Genomic DNA, 17,980 nt, shown 5'->3' with positions numbered 1-17,980 from the left:
ATGTGAAATGGTGATTTTCCTGACTCTCTCCTGCTGTGACACTACCGGCTGGAGCTCTTCTATAAAGAGAAGTTCTACTCACCCCTTCTTCTCTTCTGGACTTAAGGATTTTTGCTTTTTATTCAGTGTTATAATCTTGCATTGCCTTTCGTCTTTGTGATGCACAAATTGTCCTCATTTGGGCAGCAGCCCCTCCAAGCTGGTGCCACTGTCCTTCTGACATGTCCCCGTCAGTCTCTGAGCACGTCCTTGCTTCTGGCACAAGACATCCTAGCTCACTTTGTACTATCTCTACCCTAGACCTGAAATCAGCTATTTCTCCAGGAAGCTTTGGTGATAAAAACCCATTTTTTACAGGTAAATGACACACGGTTTATTTTTCCTAAGGAAGCAGACTAATTGGCTATTTTTACAAACTGATTTTCTGTTCCTAATATCTAGCCCTTAAAAAGGAGAACCAAGAGTCACCACTTCCACCAGTGATATTAACCTTTTCAATGCTGGATGTGCTTCTTACTAAGTATAAATAATGCATACTATAAGTCTTATCAAAGTAAACATTTTACATACTTGATAAACTAAAATATGATTCATACTAGAGCACACTGATCTATTTTTAGCAATAAATCTTTAAAGGTTTCTTTTTTGTAGCTAACTACAAAACAGTTCCCATAATCTAATGAGATAATAAAATATTTAAAAGCCAAAAATTAGAGTAAATGCTTCATTTCTATGAATCTATAACAATTTAGAATGTCCTCTATTTCTTCCTGATGTTTAGAAAGTAAAAAAAAAAAAAAAAAAGATAACAATTAGAGTATTTTAGAAGTCAGAGAAGGCTTCTTGAAGGGACTGAAATGTTTGCTGACAGTTAAAAGCAGACAGCAAATATTTTTAGCAGAGAGGGTCTTTCAGATAAAAGGAACAGCACGTGCAAAGGCCCAGTGGCAGAAGGGGGGCATGCCAAGTTAAGATGAAAAGGAAACCACTGTGACTAGACAGGGTAGATGAAGAGGGGAAGTTAAAGGGAGGTGGGGCCAGGCTGTAAAGGGTTTTGCGGTCCAGACTGTTTTGTTTTTTTAATTGACTGCTGGAAAAAAAAATGGAAGCCACCCTCTACACCATGGGAGAGACCACAATAACTGGGCCTGCATCTTGAAAAGCCCACTCTGGATCTCTATGGAGAAAGATTGGGGAAGACTAAAAATAAAAAAATAAAAAAAAAAAAAAGATATTGCTAGCCTAGATAGATCTAGTGTCAGACCCCAAATGTGGGGTGAACAGTGGCTCAAAGGTCATATAAGAAAAGCAGTAAATGGGAGTCTAGGAAACAGGAGGGGAACAAGCTATCTCTGCATTGGGCCTTCTACTGTATGGTTTGATTTTTTATTGTTTATATATACATAACTAATAATATTTTATTAATAATATGGGGGAGGGTCAAAGAGGAGAGCAACCAGCTAACCCCCAAACATTTAAGGCCGAGGTCTCTGCTCTTCACAGGAAGGGCAGGTGAAGGACCAAAGCCACAGGACATCAGCCAGATATGGGCAGGTGGTTTAGGGGACTCCTGCCCAATGAGAGGAAGAAGAAAGATGTTTGTTGCAACAGATTCGAGGGCAGGGACCACTCATCTAGACAAGGGCTCTGGCTGCACAGCTAACAGAAAAGGAAGGAGCTGCGAATCTTCAGGCAGGACCACAAGGCCAAACGTGAATGAAGCTCAGTTGCCTGCCTGCGAGTCCTGCCCGCACCCCGGCCAAAGACATCCTTCTGCTTGAAAGACACCCAGAGCTCCTGTCTGGAGTGTAAAGCATACTTCGTGGATGTACCGAAGACAGTGATGTGGTTTAGGGCTAATATCATCAATAAAGGGTTTAATCTGCTTAAAAAGGGGCCCTGATATGTACCCCAGTGTTCGCAGCAGCAATGGCCACAATCACCAAGCTGTGGAAAGAGCCAAGATGCCCTTCAATGGACGAATGGATAAAGACATAATCCATATATACAATGGAATATTATGCCTCCATCAGAAAGGATGAATACCCAACTTTTGTATCAACATGGACGGGACTGGAAGAGATTATGCTGAGTGAAATAAGTCAAGCAGAGAGAGTCAATTATCATATGGTTTCACTTACATGTGGAGCATAAGGAATAATACGGAGGACATTGGGAAGAGGAAAGGAAAAGTGAATTGGGGGAAACCGGAGGGGGAGACAAACCATGAGAGACTGTGGACTCTGAGAAACAAACTGAGGGTTTTGGAAGGGAGGAGGGCAGGAGGATGCGTGAGCCTGGTGGTGGGTATTAAGGAGGGCACCTATTACATGGAGCGCTGGGTGTTGTGCATAAACAACGAATCTTGGGACACTGAAAAAATAAAATTAAAAATAAAATAAAATTTAATTTAATTTAATTTAATGTAATTTAATTTTAAAAAGGGGGGGTCCTGCCACACAGTCTCTAGACTGACCCCCATCAGGGAACAGGCCGCTGAGCGACCCTGTTTGAGCCACAGATCGCCATCTAGTGGTCACTCCACAAGATCACGTGCAGGGCCTGTGAAGAAACCAGTTTGGGGCACTGAAGCGAGCCGCCAGAGATTTTCCAGAAAGCAGTCACATCTTCAGCCCATCTTCCCTGCTTTTCATTGTAGCACAAGTGAGAAAACTCCTATTGGCCCAAGCCCAAGAGTGACAGACCATGCCACTCCACTCAGGGACATCACCTCCCAAAACAAAATGTGCACTTATCGGGGGACGGTTTCTTTTGTGATTTTGCTCCTGTAACAGACTCAGAAGCACCAGAAACTGGAACAATAAGCCTCAAAGGTTCTGAAACCAAAAGTAAATTCTCTATTACCTGGGGAAAGGCCTTTACCCCTTCACTTAGCCACAGGTATTTTTCTGGCCCCTCATCAGCTCTATGCTGAGTCAGCTACCTCTCTGACACTGTTTTGTTCTGTTTAGGGTAAACATCCCTATAAGCTTAATTCATCAGAGGTAACCTAAAGCCTATATGTTGCAATAAGGCGATAAGCAAAACAAAGAGTCAACTGAAATGAGCTGTGCCTTCTGACTGAGAATGATCTACAAAGCTTAGCAATGACTGTGCCCCACCAGCTGCTGTCACTCCTTCCAACACTCACGAAACAAGGCCCCGGTGGGGCCGGGCAGAGTTCTGAGAGCTCAGGTGCGAACCACAGCGCACCACTCCCCCTTCCTGATTCGAGAGGCGCTGGCGGAGATACCCAGGAAGTGGCGGAGCTCATTCAAACCTCTGGTTCCAAAACCCATGGGCTGTCTGTCTTTGGCACGTTCCCACTGTACAGTAACCATTTTTTTTTAAGCTTAGCATTTTCATCAAATATACTAAAATGTTATAAATACAGGTACTGTCATATAATTTTAATTCCACTTTGAGTTCAAAACACTTCCCTAAGGCACGTTTAATAAAACTAAAAGAGAGCAAAAAAGAAAAAAAAAAATCCAAAACAGAAGACAAAACAAGTAATTCAGAAGATGGACCACCTTCTGTCTTTCCAGCCTGAGTGATTAGTTTCCATCCTTATGTACTTCTTGTCCATATTTACTGGGCGTGCACACCGTATAAACACAGTTCTTACTCAATTCAAGAAGCCTAGAGAAAAGTGGCCTTATTACTTTTAGATCTTTTGCCTGAACTTTGCTTCCGAGACCCTGCCCTGAACGGACTGTCTTGTTCATGGACTTTGTTTCCCTAGGATGTAGAAACACTGCTCTTGGCACGACCCGGCCATTCAAATACTTGCTAAACAAATGATGCCTCTAGGGAGGCCCGAGGGAGGGGGAGTGGAGGTTCTTAAAACTTGACAAGATGAAAATGCTAATTCTGAACTATAAAGAACCTTAGAGGTTATTCCGAGTAATTATCTCTTCTCTCGTCTTGGGGAAAGCTGTCTCAGAGCTGCACAAGGAGGAAAGAAAGCAGGCTTCTCAGTGTCCTGAGTGGTCGGGCTTGTCATTCCGCCCCAAATGGGAAGGACCAAGTTTCGTACAGGAACACATCTGCCACCAAGTGTGTCACACCAAGTGTTAACCAGGGCTCCCAACGAAGGACTAGCAGGGTTCCTGTAATCCCCCTCTGCACCCCCGAACATACGCACACCTCCTCCAGGGAGCTGCGCACTTCCCAGCGAAGGTGGCCCCCACGTGGGAAAAGCCTGGCATTGTGTAACTTTCTTTGGTAAAGGCAAACGTCAAGAAGAATCCAGAATGACGTAAATTGGATATTCCACACTCCCTCTTAAGACAAATGAAAGTGTGTCTGAAAAATAAGAACGGTGCCTCCTCTGAAGCCTTGATATGAAATAAAACCTTGATATGGCCCATGCCATCATCAAGACAAGGATCCTATAATGGAGCAGCCATCCTGTGCCGTGTTCGGAAGGCAGCAGAGAAAGACAGCGAGGAAAACCATGGAAGTGAGTAGATGTAAAACTGTCAAGGAGATGTGCCCAACACCAAAAACACAATTTTTAAAAGAGATTTCAGAGGACTTAATCCCTCAAACTCTAGGCACCGTGCTATTGACTTTTACCTAAAACTCATTCGCCATCAGACAATAGGTGATACAGGAAGAATGTTGACTTAAGAATCAGAAGTCTGGGGCCTTCTTCTCCTTTCTGCCCCTTTTATCATGTACCCCTGCCTAGCCTCAGTTTCCTCATTTGTAAAATGTGCAGGAGAAAGCCTGATCTGTCTTCTTCACCAGGCAGCTGTGAAAACCATAATCAACTACTACAGCCAGGTGCAAAGACAGCATTTTTATCAGTAACAAATGTATGACCCTAGTAAGTTGGCAAGTTCCAAATTGTTTCAATAAAACCATAAAACCATTTCCACTCCAATGTCAATCCAATAAATATCAAAGTCTATTATTCCAAGTTGAAGTGCAAAAAAAAAAGATCAAAGTTACCATGTTTAGGATCAGCACTTCACCTTCTAGGACCATGAAATATTTACGTACCCATCCCAACCGTATCCTTCAGTGCCCAGCAGAGGGTAACAACTGTTTCCTTGAATGAAACTCTTAGTGTGTCCTCTCCCTCACTCACACACACACACGCATGCGTGGAAAGTGAACTCATAAAACCACTGGGTTTTTTGTGGTTTTTTTTTTTCCCTTATTCTGGCTCAGGTAATACAAATAGAATCATTATTATCACTTTTTAATTACCAGCGTAACGAAGTTCCATTTTTCCCCAAAGCTAACATCAGATTATATAAAATAGAAGATATCAAATATTTTCATTTCTAAGTTAAACTCAAGTCAAAGTCTTCCCCCTACCTGAAAGCCGGATGCTATTACGCCTTTACTGTTTAAGCTTTAAGTCTGCGCTGATAGGACAGCAACCAGACACACGTGGCCACCGAGCTCTTCAGATGCAATTAATGCAAACTGAGGTGGACCAGAAATGTAAAACATGCACCAGAGTTGGAAGATTTAATATGAAAAAAAGAACAGCTCATTAATTTTTAAAATACTGATTATACATTGGAATAATAACATTTTGGATATTTGGAGTTAAATAAAATATATTAAAATTAATTTTACCTGTTTCTTTTAACCTTTATTAATGGAACTATTAGAAAGTTTAAAATGACACACTGGTTCACATCTATAAGAGGTTTCTATTGGGCAGATCTGCTCTAGAAGAATACTAAAATAAACAATATACATTCCATACAAATTTTAATTTAAATTCATGCATAATGTCCTCTTCACCAGGTAAAAATGGGATTTGGTCTTTACACCTATGGCCACAGATGAAGTCTGCCAGATCACCTGGCTTCCTCCAGTCACCCAGCCCGGGCTCCCTAACCTCCCTTAGAAACAGCCAGCTGGGAAGTGCATGGAGGCCTCCCCCACAAATCCACTCCCAGGGCAGCCTCGGGACTTACTGTAGAGAAGTCATTCCTTTCAACCATTCCTGCAGAGTGAAATAACCCATGTTTTGTGCATCCAATTTCCAAGCTAGGACAAGCATAACTACCTGTATAAAGACAAACAAACAAAAAATTAGAACCAATCAAATCAGAATGACAGATCTGAGGAATTAAAACATATCAACAACTTTCCAGATGCCTGTATTTACGGTAGTTTAGTCATTGAAATATGAACAGGGTAACTTCAAAGATGCGTTCTAGTTTGGAAAACATCTTTTTTTTTTTTTTTTTTTTTTTTTTTTTTTTTTAGCAATTTCTTTCTCTTTTTTTTTTTTTAATTTTCTGAAGCTCTTTTTTTTTTTTCTTAAGATTTTGAGAGAGAGACAGTGAGAGAGAACATGAGCGAGGAGAAGGTCAGAGAGAGAAGCAGACTCCCCGTGGAGCTAGGAGCCCGATGCGGGACTCCATCCTGGGACTCCAGGATCATGACCTGAGCCGAAGGCAGTCATCCAACCAACTGAGCCACCCAGGCGTCCCTAGTTTGGAAAACATCTTAAAATAAGTTTGATCATCCGTCTGTTGACAAAGGCTGGGAGGAACATGAACTCTTACAACGCATGACAGTGCAAGTGTAAAGCCATTAACCACTCCAGAGCGCAATTCCGCAATATTTACCAAAATTAAAACCAGTTACTGACCCAGCAACTCCACTTACGGAAAGTTACCTTACAGATACATGTATACAAAGATGTTATTATTCAACAATATTTTCTGCAGTATTACTTACAGTATCAAAAGCCTGAGAACCACCACACATCTATTAATAAGGGCCTAATTAAATACTTCCTTGTTGAATGCTTTCCGCACAAAGAAATACTATGCCACCATTAAGACACATGAAGTAGAGCCATCAGCAGAAATGGGGAACAATCTCCAAGGTTTACTAAGTGAAAAGAGCAGGTGCAGAGCAGCAGGCTACAAAAATAAAAAGGCGGGTGACGGGTCATGTAATAATGGAGTCATATCACAGACACATAATAATGTTTGTGAATTTAACTGTATAGACTGGAGGAAAATTATCTGAGAGGAGCCCAACATTCCACTTGAAAAAGCATGGTGCCTGGACCGAGCACAGGCTGAGTGGCCCAGCCCAATCACTTCTCAGTGTGGCACTGCTCTGGCTTCTAGGGAACCCTCGGAAACGCGGTATCAGGAACCGCAAAAACTCTTGTTTACAGCACAGCTTATCACTTAGCAGCTTTAGAGAAAAGACGGCCCACAGCTCCTGATGGTGAGCTTAATGAATGCCTGAAGGTATGAAGCCAACGTTTCAAAGGCATGTCCAGCTTCTAACTATCCAGGGCTCCGCACAGCGAAAGAGCTGACCCTACCCATCCATGAGTGTGGAAGAGGAGGAAGCCTTCCCATCTCGTCTACCTCAAAGACCCAACATAAGACGAGGAGTAACTGAAAAGGAAAGGAGGTCATCCCTAGACAGGTAAAGAAGAGGGATGGGGATTTGCTAGGACCACCCCACCACTCTGTGGGGCTGGTTCTCTCTGGACAGTTGGCCATACCTAAGGGACACCCAAGTCCTGAACTGGGGCTATACACTGACAAATGACTACGTGTCTGCCTGTTGTAAGAACAGCAAAAACAATGGGAAGAAAACAGATGTTTCTGCAAACGTTGGCCAGGGACTAACATGTTCCATGTTTGGCAGTTAATCTGATTTCTTTACACAGGACTCGAAGGCTTCATTTCAGCTACCAGAAGAACTTCCCCAAACATCAAGCCACCAGCCAAATGGCCCCACTGGGTCCGACAGTGATGGTGGTAAGAGGATGACATAACAGGAAAAAAGTAAGGCGAGCAGTCAATTAGAAATCACTCGAGATGATTTAATTAGCCTCTGAGAGCCAACACACACATTAAGTACTTCAGAACAATAGTATTTAGGAGATGCAGCAAGTCTGTCCTTTTGTTCTCCAACAAGCTAGTTTGTAGATTAAAAATGTCCAGTTTTATCTAATTTCTAACTGCAAGATTAATGAAAAGCTTTCTCTTCATGCTGACTTTATGGTAAAATTTCCACCTTGGAAATTATTATCTGTGAGAACTGATTCTCTAAGCCCTTGCACCAAATCTCAATTAAATCAATACATGTCAATTTTTAAAGTTACTACGTTTCTTAGATTAAAAAATCTAGATTACTAGGTAGACTGCTAGAACTGATTAGTAAACCAATATTTCCACATACCATGCGTATCATCACAAAATACCATTGCTTAACAGGTTAAAAAATTTTAACTTAAGAGACCAGGAGGCTACTCAGAAGAACTTCCCCCAAAAAGCTTACACGTTCTTCCAAATATATACACAGTAGTGGATCTCTCCCTAACCCTTAGCTTTTCTTGGAATTTTGACTCTGGCATATCAATTTACCTAGGTGAAATGACCCACGTTTTCTAATTCAAACTTGGTATCTTCTCACATAATATGTATACTCAATCTTCTACTGAAGAGATTTAAAGTTCACATAAACACTTGTTAAAACAACGGTTAGGACACAGAAACATACACACACACACAAATATGCAAGAAATGTGGCTAAAAAGCCAAGTCGATATTTGCGATGAGTATTTCTTTACACAAAATGGACTTTTTCTTATGGTAGCTAATCAGGATGCTAATTACTTAAAGGATTTTGTTGTTGCCTTAGTAAATGACAGCACATTTGAATTTTATGAGCCTGCTTAAATTTTATAAGCTGTAAGTCTCAGGCAAAGAGAGGGCTTTACAACCTGTAATTTTTTTTTTAAAGATTTTATTCATTATTTATTGCTTCCCACTGAGCCCCAATGTGGGGCTCGATCTCAGAACCCTGGGACCTGAGCCGAAGACAGACACTTAATGACTGAGCCACCCAGGTGCCCTACAACCTACTTTTAAAGTGTTTTCAAGTGCTAAGTCAACAGAGCAGACAAGCCTTTAAAAAAATATCCCCTCACTTATTTTTCAAATGTTAACACTTCTGATATTGGGACGTGTTCACAACTGATGCATATCAGTTTACTTAGCAACATGTTTTTCTTTCTTAGTGATGATATAAAACATAACTTCTATTGGTGTCTTAGAACTGAAGCACGCTAATAAATATTTTAGGATAATATTCTGAATTCGGTCTCCTGGGCTTCAGTGTGATTTCACATTTCAAGACTATTTCTTTTCCTTCAGAAATCGAGAACTAAAAGCCTCACCACTGCTCCACAAAAGGATACTAACAGTAGCTCTCTGTAACTGAGTACAGCTATTTGAAGAACCAGAATCAAGGGCAGCACTCCCTCTTCCCCAACAGGCCTTCTCGGGCCCAACTCACTCTTATCCCTCTTACCATTCAGTCCAGAAAACACTCTGCCAACCTCGGCCCAGTCACCATCAGGAAATTTCCTTCATAAAGCTGGTGAAATATTCTTTTCTGTGTCTATGACTAGTAGTCTATGGGCCTCATCAAGCAAATACTCTGTATTGGCCCTGCTGTCCCTAAACCTTTAGAGCAGGCTGAGTAATTTATTAAGATCCCTGAACTAGATCACATTAAAATAACAAATATAAGGACAGAAATCCATGTAATGAGCTAAAAGCTCTTTAGAAAAAGTAAAGCGTTGGGGGGAGTTGGGGGAGGACAGAGGCATAGAAATGTTAAGGATAAAGAAAAGTTTTAAGAAAAAGTGTTAAGCCTTCATTTCCAGTTGTCTTTAAGAGCATGGGCACCAGCAATCTTGCCAAGAAGAGTCTGAATGAGAGGGATGATCTCTTGAGATCTCTTCTAGATCATAAATTCATTTAGGAGCTAAGACATATTTGTTAAATCGGAGGCTAATGCAATATTAGACTGCATGGTTAATGAGCCAGGACACTTGTATGAGTATCGTTTTTCATTTTAGTGTAAGAGAGATGATGTAGGAACAGGAAATAATGTTCAACAATACCATGATGATAAGAATTAAGAAAAAATAATTAAGTGTATAAAGTAACTTCTAATTAAATTTTTTAAGGACATATTTAGGGCCTTTATATACTAAAAAGTAATCCCTGTGTTAAATCTGATCAGAAGTGGAAAAGCTATAAAAAATTCTTGATCATAACAACCTACTCAAAACCCTGATGAATAATGAATTATTCAAAGATCTGGACAAACTCTACATTGGGCTGGAACGCCTACAGAGGGGGACAGATAGACTGTGACTCAGTCTCCCAACTGATCTCCCACTGAAGGCACACAGACCCATACCACTTTTTAAACATCTAGCCTAATTACTTTATTATAACCAGGACTTTCAGATACAAGAACGTAAACAAGAAAAAAATGACTAACCAGTCACACCATACCAACTGCAATGAAAAAATTTTGCTCAGAAATCAAATTAGATTGGAACTTGTTGCCTAGATTGCTTCATAAAACTAACACACACCGTTACGTTTTTACTGTTGTTTTATTTGTCAAGGGATAAAAGAGGTAAGGAAAATAGTCAACTGATTTGCCCACCTTAATAGGCTACACTTACATTTTCTGGTTCGACACCAATGTCTTCACAGAATTTCTCCATGCCTTCAGGGCCTACGACATCATCAGTACCTGTGATGAAATGAAACCTTACATAAATTTAATCTTACCAGGTACACTATTACTCCTATAGTAGTGTTATACAGTTAAAATATGATTAAAGGAAACTAAAATCAAGTAACACTTACAGGCCATAATCCTTTCTGAAAAAAAGAAGTCACCAAGTATAAATTATAAAATATTCTGGAATTTCCATTACTTTTAAAAGAATTCGGCTCTGCACAATGATTTAAGTCAGTTTATTGCCACGTCTTCCAACCTGAGGACACAGGCTACACATAATTTGCGTCTCAAGATAAGGCTACCTGAGTTCAACTCCTTCTCTTTCAAGGAGCTCACAGCTCTATCTTATTTTGGTCATAATTTCAATATATAGAATAATCTCCGGAAACCCAACAGGAACCACATAACATTCTTTACAAAATTAACTGGGAAATAACATAATTGCTTCTCTTCCGTAGGAGAAAAGCAAGCAGTCTTTCTGTTCTTGATAAGGCAATAAAGCCTCTTTCTTCCCACTCTGGCTTCAGCTTTGTTTCCTCCTAAAAGAACTGCCTACATGTTCTATCTCTACTTTATCTCCCATTCATTCTTCAACCACTGCAATTTAGTTTCTGCTCCTCTCTCTCTATTGAAACGCTTCTTGCCAAGGTCACCAACGACACCGTCACTGCCAAATCTAACAGACAGCCGGTTTTTATCTGAACTCTCCGTGCTATCTGAAACTTTGGAGTTCTTTCTTCACAAAGTTTGCCTCCTCCCACAGCTTCTGGAAGTACCCTCTCTCATCTGGTTTTCCTCCTCCTTCTCTTTTGGCTTCTTCATGGGTTCCTTTGCTTTCTCCCAACTTGTTAAATTTGACGTGTAGAGTTCCATCTTGAAAGCTTTCCTAGTCCATTCTATACCCTCTGCCAAGGAAGTTGCAAGGGCGCTCAAGCTCTCGGGCCCACGCTTTCCCTCTTAGCTTGGGACTGTCTACCACGTCCTGTCGGACGGCCACAGCTGAACTCGTCTTCTGCCCTGAGCCACCTCCTGCATTTCATTTTCAGCCACCACCTCACTGACCAGATCATCTCTCCATGCCACGCCTGCTCATCCTCCCATAGTCCCTCTCAGCTGGTGGCCCCACCAGAAAACAGAAACCTGGGAGTCATCCTGGACTTCTCCCTTCTTCTACACGCTCCACGTCCGGTCAACTAGCAGGTGCAATGCCAATTTTGCCTTCCAAATATTTCTGAGGGGCTCCTATCCTGTACTAGCCTGTTCAGGCTTTATTCTCCCATGCAGATGACCACAGCAGTCTCCTTGGGATCTCCTGAATTCCACAGCCCCGCATCCCGCGACCCACCCTGCGCACAGCCACCTAAAGGAGCCATCCCAGACATAACCCCATGCTGGCTTCAAGCCCTTCAGTGGCTCCCCACTCCCCGAGGATGAGGTCCAAAGTTCGGCATATCCCGTAAGGTTCTCTCCGATGTAGAGCCTCCCATCTCTCCACCTTCAGCTCAAGTTTCTTAGAAAGAAATGAATCAATAAGCAGTCCTCAATGAATGAAAACTGAGCCGCAGAAACACTTACCTGTGGTTTGCTCCGCACACACGTCCTGCCACACACCTAACACCAGACTGTTCTCTGTGGCCTCAGCTTGCCCTCCTCTCCCCCTTCCCAGCATCAGCTGGCCGGCTTGTTCAGTCCTGAAGACTGAAACCAGACAGGGAGTCCTCCACTCCCCCCCACGCCCCCCTGCAGAGACTGGGAGGGGGAGTCCTCTGTGACCCCGCCACTCCAGGAGCATCTTCCCACATGCGGCCCATCTGCTTTAAGTCCCGGCTCCTGTGTCTTTCCCTCAGGATTCCTCCAAAGTAAGAGTTACTGTATTTCCAGGGGACCCTCAGCACCCCACCTGTCACGGAGCAGGTGCTTTTAGAAAGCGTACTGAATGAATGAGTGAAGAGTGGAATACAGGAGTCGCTCTACAATCTCTGCACAGCCCCCTAGATCTAGCAGGCCCTGCAGAATCCCACCGTCTTCATAGCTCTGTTTCATCCAGGTAACATTGACCTGACACACGGTGGACCTTTGCTAAAGACGGAGAATACATGGGCCCTGCCCTCCAGGAAGGAAAACAGAGCATAGCATAATTCCTTTTTTTTTTCTTCTTCTTCTTTTTTTTTTTTTTTTTAAGTAATCTGTACACCCAACGTGGGCTTGAACTCACAATCCGGAGATCAAGAGTTGCCTGCTTAACCACCCGAGCCAGCCAGGAGTAATTTCAACACAAAATAATGATATACAGAGGCGCCTAGGGGGGCAGGATCCACAGAGCACGCGACGCTCTATCTTGGGGCTGTGGTCCAAGTGCTACGTTGGATGTAGAGATTATTTAAAAAAAAAAAAAAAAACTAAAAAAAAAAATAATTAAACAACAATAAATGTATAAGGTTGCTGTCCTCAACATAAAATGAATATTGAAATCACCTAGAGGGCTTGTTGGAAAGTTTTATGTCATTTCCCTGCTTCGAAGCCTTGGCTCCCCACAAGTCAAACCCAGGCCCTTCCCTTCTAACACAAGTTACTGGCCACCGCAAATACTTTCTCTGCATGTTGTTATTCTCCTTTGCATCACAAATGTGCTGTTTTGTTACAAAATGTTTTGTTTCACATATTCAAATCTGTTCCCCTTTTCCGGGATTTTCTTTTTTTCTCCTTTTATTTTACAGGTTTTTCTACATAGTCCTAATTTACTTATCTTGATGACTGGGGGGAAAGTTCTTGTTCAAACAAAAATTTAAATACTGAAATCTTTAAATAATACTTAAACAATAAGACAATAATAAAAGTTATTATCCAAATAAAAGAACTGCATTTTTAATCCGGTTATGTTTTGCTACATTAACACACACACGATACCAAAGTTCATGTCAAAGTGAAAGTGAAAAAAAATTAGAAAGCAAGTTTCCCCTCCAACCCTTCCCTACTCCTCAGAGACAATCATTTATTAAACAGTCCTTTAAATAGCCTTCCCAAAATAAGTTGCTTATAGAATTCTACAGGCATGGAATAGGTCCATGTTTATTTGCTGTTTCTGTTCGTCCATGAAATTCTCTGTGGCTTTCCAGGGAGAATCTGACCACTTCATCTCCAGCCAATGTTCGTGTTTGCCTGCTCCTTTCCAATGACTTGTTCCCCATTCTTTCCATCTCTTGTCTAACAGCACTGGCTCATCATTTCCAAAACTTGGGCAAATAAGCATCACCAGGGGTGAGCACTCTTATCTCTCTTCACTCAAATGAAAACACATTCAGCATTTTACCACCTGACAGGCTGCACGCTCTGCCTTTGAGGGTGTGGACACCGACACATGGGCAGCACGTAAATATTCTGCAAATGACACAGGAATACAGCCACATGGGAAAACGCTCCAGTAGACAAAGTCAGGGCAAAGTAGACTATAAAGGAAAAGGTGTTTTCTCCCTTTCCTACCAGGCGGGCACAGGACCTCTCAGACCTTCCTGCTCGGACTTAGGTATGCGCAAATACACGATGAAATCACTTATCAGTCTGCTGACACACAAGGGTTCATGCTAGGCCTGTAATCCTGCCCCTCGCATACCTGGTGGTCTGCCAGGCGAGGGCCCACACATGCGCTCTGCTAGTGGCCTGTCTTCCATCACCTCCCTGCACGGAAGCGTGTGTACGAATCACTGTCCTGGCCATGGTTCTACTACTGTAAAGATTCCAGCGACAAGATCCAAGAAGAATTCTTCTTGTGATGAAATATCCACCCATTCCTATTATGCTAAGAGGTTTTGTTCTTAGGAACGGATGCCCTTTTTTGGTATCTACTGGGAGGACCCCTTGAGAGGTAGTTGCAGATGTGGAAAAAAAAAAGTTACGTTATAATTCATTTAAAATTCCTGTCTTTGGTTTCCATTCCTCCCAACTGGAAAGGGCTCTTCTGCCATAACCTTGAGCCTTGCAAGGTGCCTCTTTTCCCCCAGGCCTGCGCACAGGCACTTGGTGGGTCCCAGCTGACTTTCCTACCTTGTCCAACCTCCAGCCTTGGCCACTGACACCTCTCTCTGCCAGCATTTGGCCCAAAGACGATGCTTCTCAGGTCTGTCTGTTGGCCTGAGTGCACCCCAGAGCCTGGCACCCAGCAGGCCCTAAGGGGAGGTTTGCTGACATATACTGTGTGTCTGTTATGTTAAGTTCTCCACAGTTCTTCCTTTCCTCCAGATTCTATGTGATGCCGTTGTCCTATTACCTACAATACTTGCCTCTGTTGTTTCTAAAGAGCAAGTTTTAACCATATGCCTTGCAGGGGCATGACTCTGCCCAAAGTAGTATTTTATCCTAAAAACCGTAAACTATAGCTCGTCAATCAACATTATTTAAAAGATACCCATAATTCCGCTACTTAAAACAATTTTTCTCTTTTAGCCATGGTCTTCTTTCTCGTGCATGCACTGAGATTTAGTTGTAATCACGCTACTCGTTGGGATCAGAAATTTATCAATTCACGCACAGAATTCAGCCATCTTAACTCCGCCATAAGAACTGAGAATTCTTCGTTCTGAATACAGAACTGGCTGACATGAAGTGGTTAGAGGTGAAGCATGAAGGAGATGATTTTTAAAAGTTGTATCGAAAATCCTAAGCTGTGGATTGCCCTGGTAACAAGCTAGTGGAGATATATTTGGAAGGCAGATATACTGACAACACTCTAAAAAAAAAGTAGTCCCCCCCCTTTCCCCACCATCCTAAGCAGGGGCCCCTCATAAATATATTTAACCTTTTTCATGGTGGACTCGGGCCCTCAGGGGAAAGTTTCCATAATGCCACGACGCTGCATCCCCGAGGCAAACGAGGCCACACTGTCCCCTGCGTTACCCGTAGCCTCTGTTCCCCTGCTGACAGATCACTTGGTCACTTAGCATCTGCTCCTGCTCCTTAATCTCACTTTGGTAAACCCAAACACAATCCTGTCATAGAACTTAATCCAAAACAGAAACTAAGGAGTCAGGACTTGGGAGAACTTCTATGATTTACATATATGTGAGCTTCCTTGGAACTCTGACTTCGACAATGGCACATGTTTGGCTTAATTCCTTATTCTTAGATAGACTTCAGAAAGTAGACGTTATCGGGTCAATTGCTCAGGTAACACTGGTTATTTTTCATCCTAATGGAAAGAGCTGGGACTCCTGTTGCAGATGGAGGTCTGCCATGGGCAGTGGGGGGCAGGGTAAGGAGTGGAATGAACTCTGGGAAGAAGAGAAGAGGCACCCCAGGGAGACGACTACACCACGAAGGCCCCTACCGCCCCTCTACCCACCCCAGATGAGAGTGCAAGGAGTCAAGCCCATGCCAGTTGCTCTTTCTCAAGGAAACAGAACTCACCACAGGTGCTAAAGCCTGCCTCTTGCTAGCTGGCGCCCCAATCCCCTCTCCTGCCCTACCGCAGCCCTGCCTGCCCCCCCCCACCCCAGACTCATCCCACAGCACAACCTGACAGTCACCCTGGGTCATGTCACCATTTGCTTTTCTTGAATAATGACCTACAGCCTTTATTCATGTGCTTGGGATATTAGAAGGGAAAGCAGGTATCAGCTGGAGCTCCACATTAGACCCAATTTCAAGCCATTTTCCCCACCAACACAGGAAAAGAAGACAAAATGGGGGAGGGGAGTGAAAACAGGGATGGCCGCACCCACAAAGACTGTTTGCAGAGATGAACTGCAAGGTACCATCCGGCAGGGATTTCAAGGAACCTAAAGAATGTGGCTTAATCTTTATCCCAAATGTCACCTTCCTGAGCCAGAGAAAAGCCAACAACAAGGAAAACTGTAGCCTGCCCTTTTTAAAGGACACAGAAATGTGGCCATACCATGAAAAAATGATGTTTGCTTGGAAAGACACACACACACACACACATCAAAATAGCTATGCTCTGATGGCAGAATTAGGTGTACTTTTTGTCTGTTTAAAAGACAAAACTTTTTCCTTTTCATAACCTACGTCCATAAAAATCAATGTGAACCAAGACAAGAAAGCAAAAAAACTTCATAGCCAAAGTAATATAAATATGAAAAGACCACATTCAGCACCCAAGTATCAAACACCTGGCAAAGGGCCAACCGCTTTTCCTAGGAATACAAAATGTCTTTGAGAGATTCACTTTCTCTCGATGTAACATGGAAACACATACATTCTAATACTATGTATTTGTACTAAGGTCCATACCCTGCAAACAAAATCCGGCTCCAACTAGTTCAAGCAATGAAGGAGAATTCATTAAAAAGATATGGGAGTAGCTCGGGAAAATCCAAAGACCTGCAGGGAAACAGGATCATGTCCTTTCAAGTCTACCACCCAGGAGAGAAAATGCGCTTCTCCTAGCTTCAATCTGAAACTCCCTGGGAACTTGATCTGATTGGCCTGGCCTCAGTCACCTGCCAGCTCCTGGAATAACTTCTGTGGCCAAAGGGACAAGGTTCTTACCAGAAAACGAACAGGGTGAGGTAGGGGATGGGGTGCAGGGGGTGGGGGTGGGGGGTAGATCAGTCCAACAGGAGGACACGTAATAAAAGGGTATGTGAACCAGTTAGCAAAAGGTCGTGGGTCAGTACAAAGAAGGCTATTAAGCTAATGACGAGGCTTCGAAGCTGACCAGCAAGAGCTGTCAGATGGCAGAGCGGAGAGGAAACCCTCCAAGCAGAGGGATGCGGTGCATCCGGGAGTGGTCTTTTAACCTGGGGGGAGCACGGAGTTTGCAGCAGGAGGCGAGGCTGGAACGGAATGGTAGGGAATGTCATGTCCCATCTGCTCAGTTTTTTGTTTTTGTTTTGTTTTTTTTTAAGTAAGACCACAGGAGGTCCATGAAACCTAGTTGGGAGCAGAGAGAGAGGACAGGAAAATCGGTCTGAAAGGGGCTGAAATTGTCAAACGCGCAGGCTAGGAGAGGGCCAGAAACACTGCAAAGAGGAAGGGGAGAAGAGCCTTCAGCTCACACTTGTCTGGAAATACTCCTTTTCTTTTTACCCTGCACACAGCCACAGTGACAAGCCACCCTGGATTTCAGTCTGATATTATCCGACCAGTTATTGTGAGCTGCAAACACAGGACGGAATTTGAGACACTTTAAATGACAAAACAAACATTTTCTGCCAAATGATCTTTCAAAATAGACACTTAATATAAGAAATTCCATTGCACATAAGGGTTCAAAGCAGCAAAGCTTATTTTAACTTTGATGTACAAACCAAAGAGTCACCCGCTACCAGCATTCTAAGTAGGTTTCCTAGCAATCCCGAGTATTTCTCCCAAGTGTATTCATCTTTTCAGTTCCCTTCTAGTGTTCTGAATTCTTTGGCTTAGCTGCTGGCTATAAATAGGACATTTGGTGACTTGTTTCGACTAT

The 17,980-nt window shown here is 42.8% G+C and overlaps 1 protein-coding gene across 8 annotated transcripts in view; it reads right to left on the bottom strand.

Annotated features, from left to right (window-relative positions):
- The window catches only part of DCUN1D4 (defective in cullin neddylation 1 domain containing 4), an 81,108-nt gene that overhangs the window by 19,279 nt on the left and 43,849 nt on the right, over nucleotides 1–17,980 (bottom strand). For all 8 annotated transcript variants that reach the window (XR_006606706.1, XM_004764949.2, XM_045079734.1 and 5 more), the window contains 2 exons: nucleotides 10,499–10,569; nucleotides 5,946–6,037 (listed from right to left, as the gene is read on the bottom strand). Coding sequence is in view for 7 of the 8 variants with exons in the window: in XM_004764949.2 (XP_004765006.1) it covers nucleotides 5,946–6,037; nucleotides 10,499–10,569 (163 nt within the window). In the remaining variant the exon portion in view is untranslated. The remainder of the gene's footprint in view (nucleotides 1–5,945; nucleotides 6,038–10,498; nucleotides 10,570–17,980) is intronic.

The sequence above is a fragment of the Mustela putorius genome, unplaced genomic scaffold, assembly GCF_011764305.1.
Source record: "Mustela putorius furo isolate JIRA1106 unplaced genomic scaffold, ASM1176430v1.1 tig00000430_pilon_pilon_pilon, whole genome shotgun sequence".
NCBI lineage: Eukaryota > Metazoa > Chordata > Mammalia > Carnivora > Mustelidae > Mustela > Mustela putorius.
Note: the sequence above shows the minus strand (reverse complement) of the source record. Positions and strands in the feature narration are given on the sequence as shown.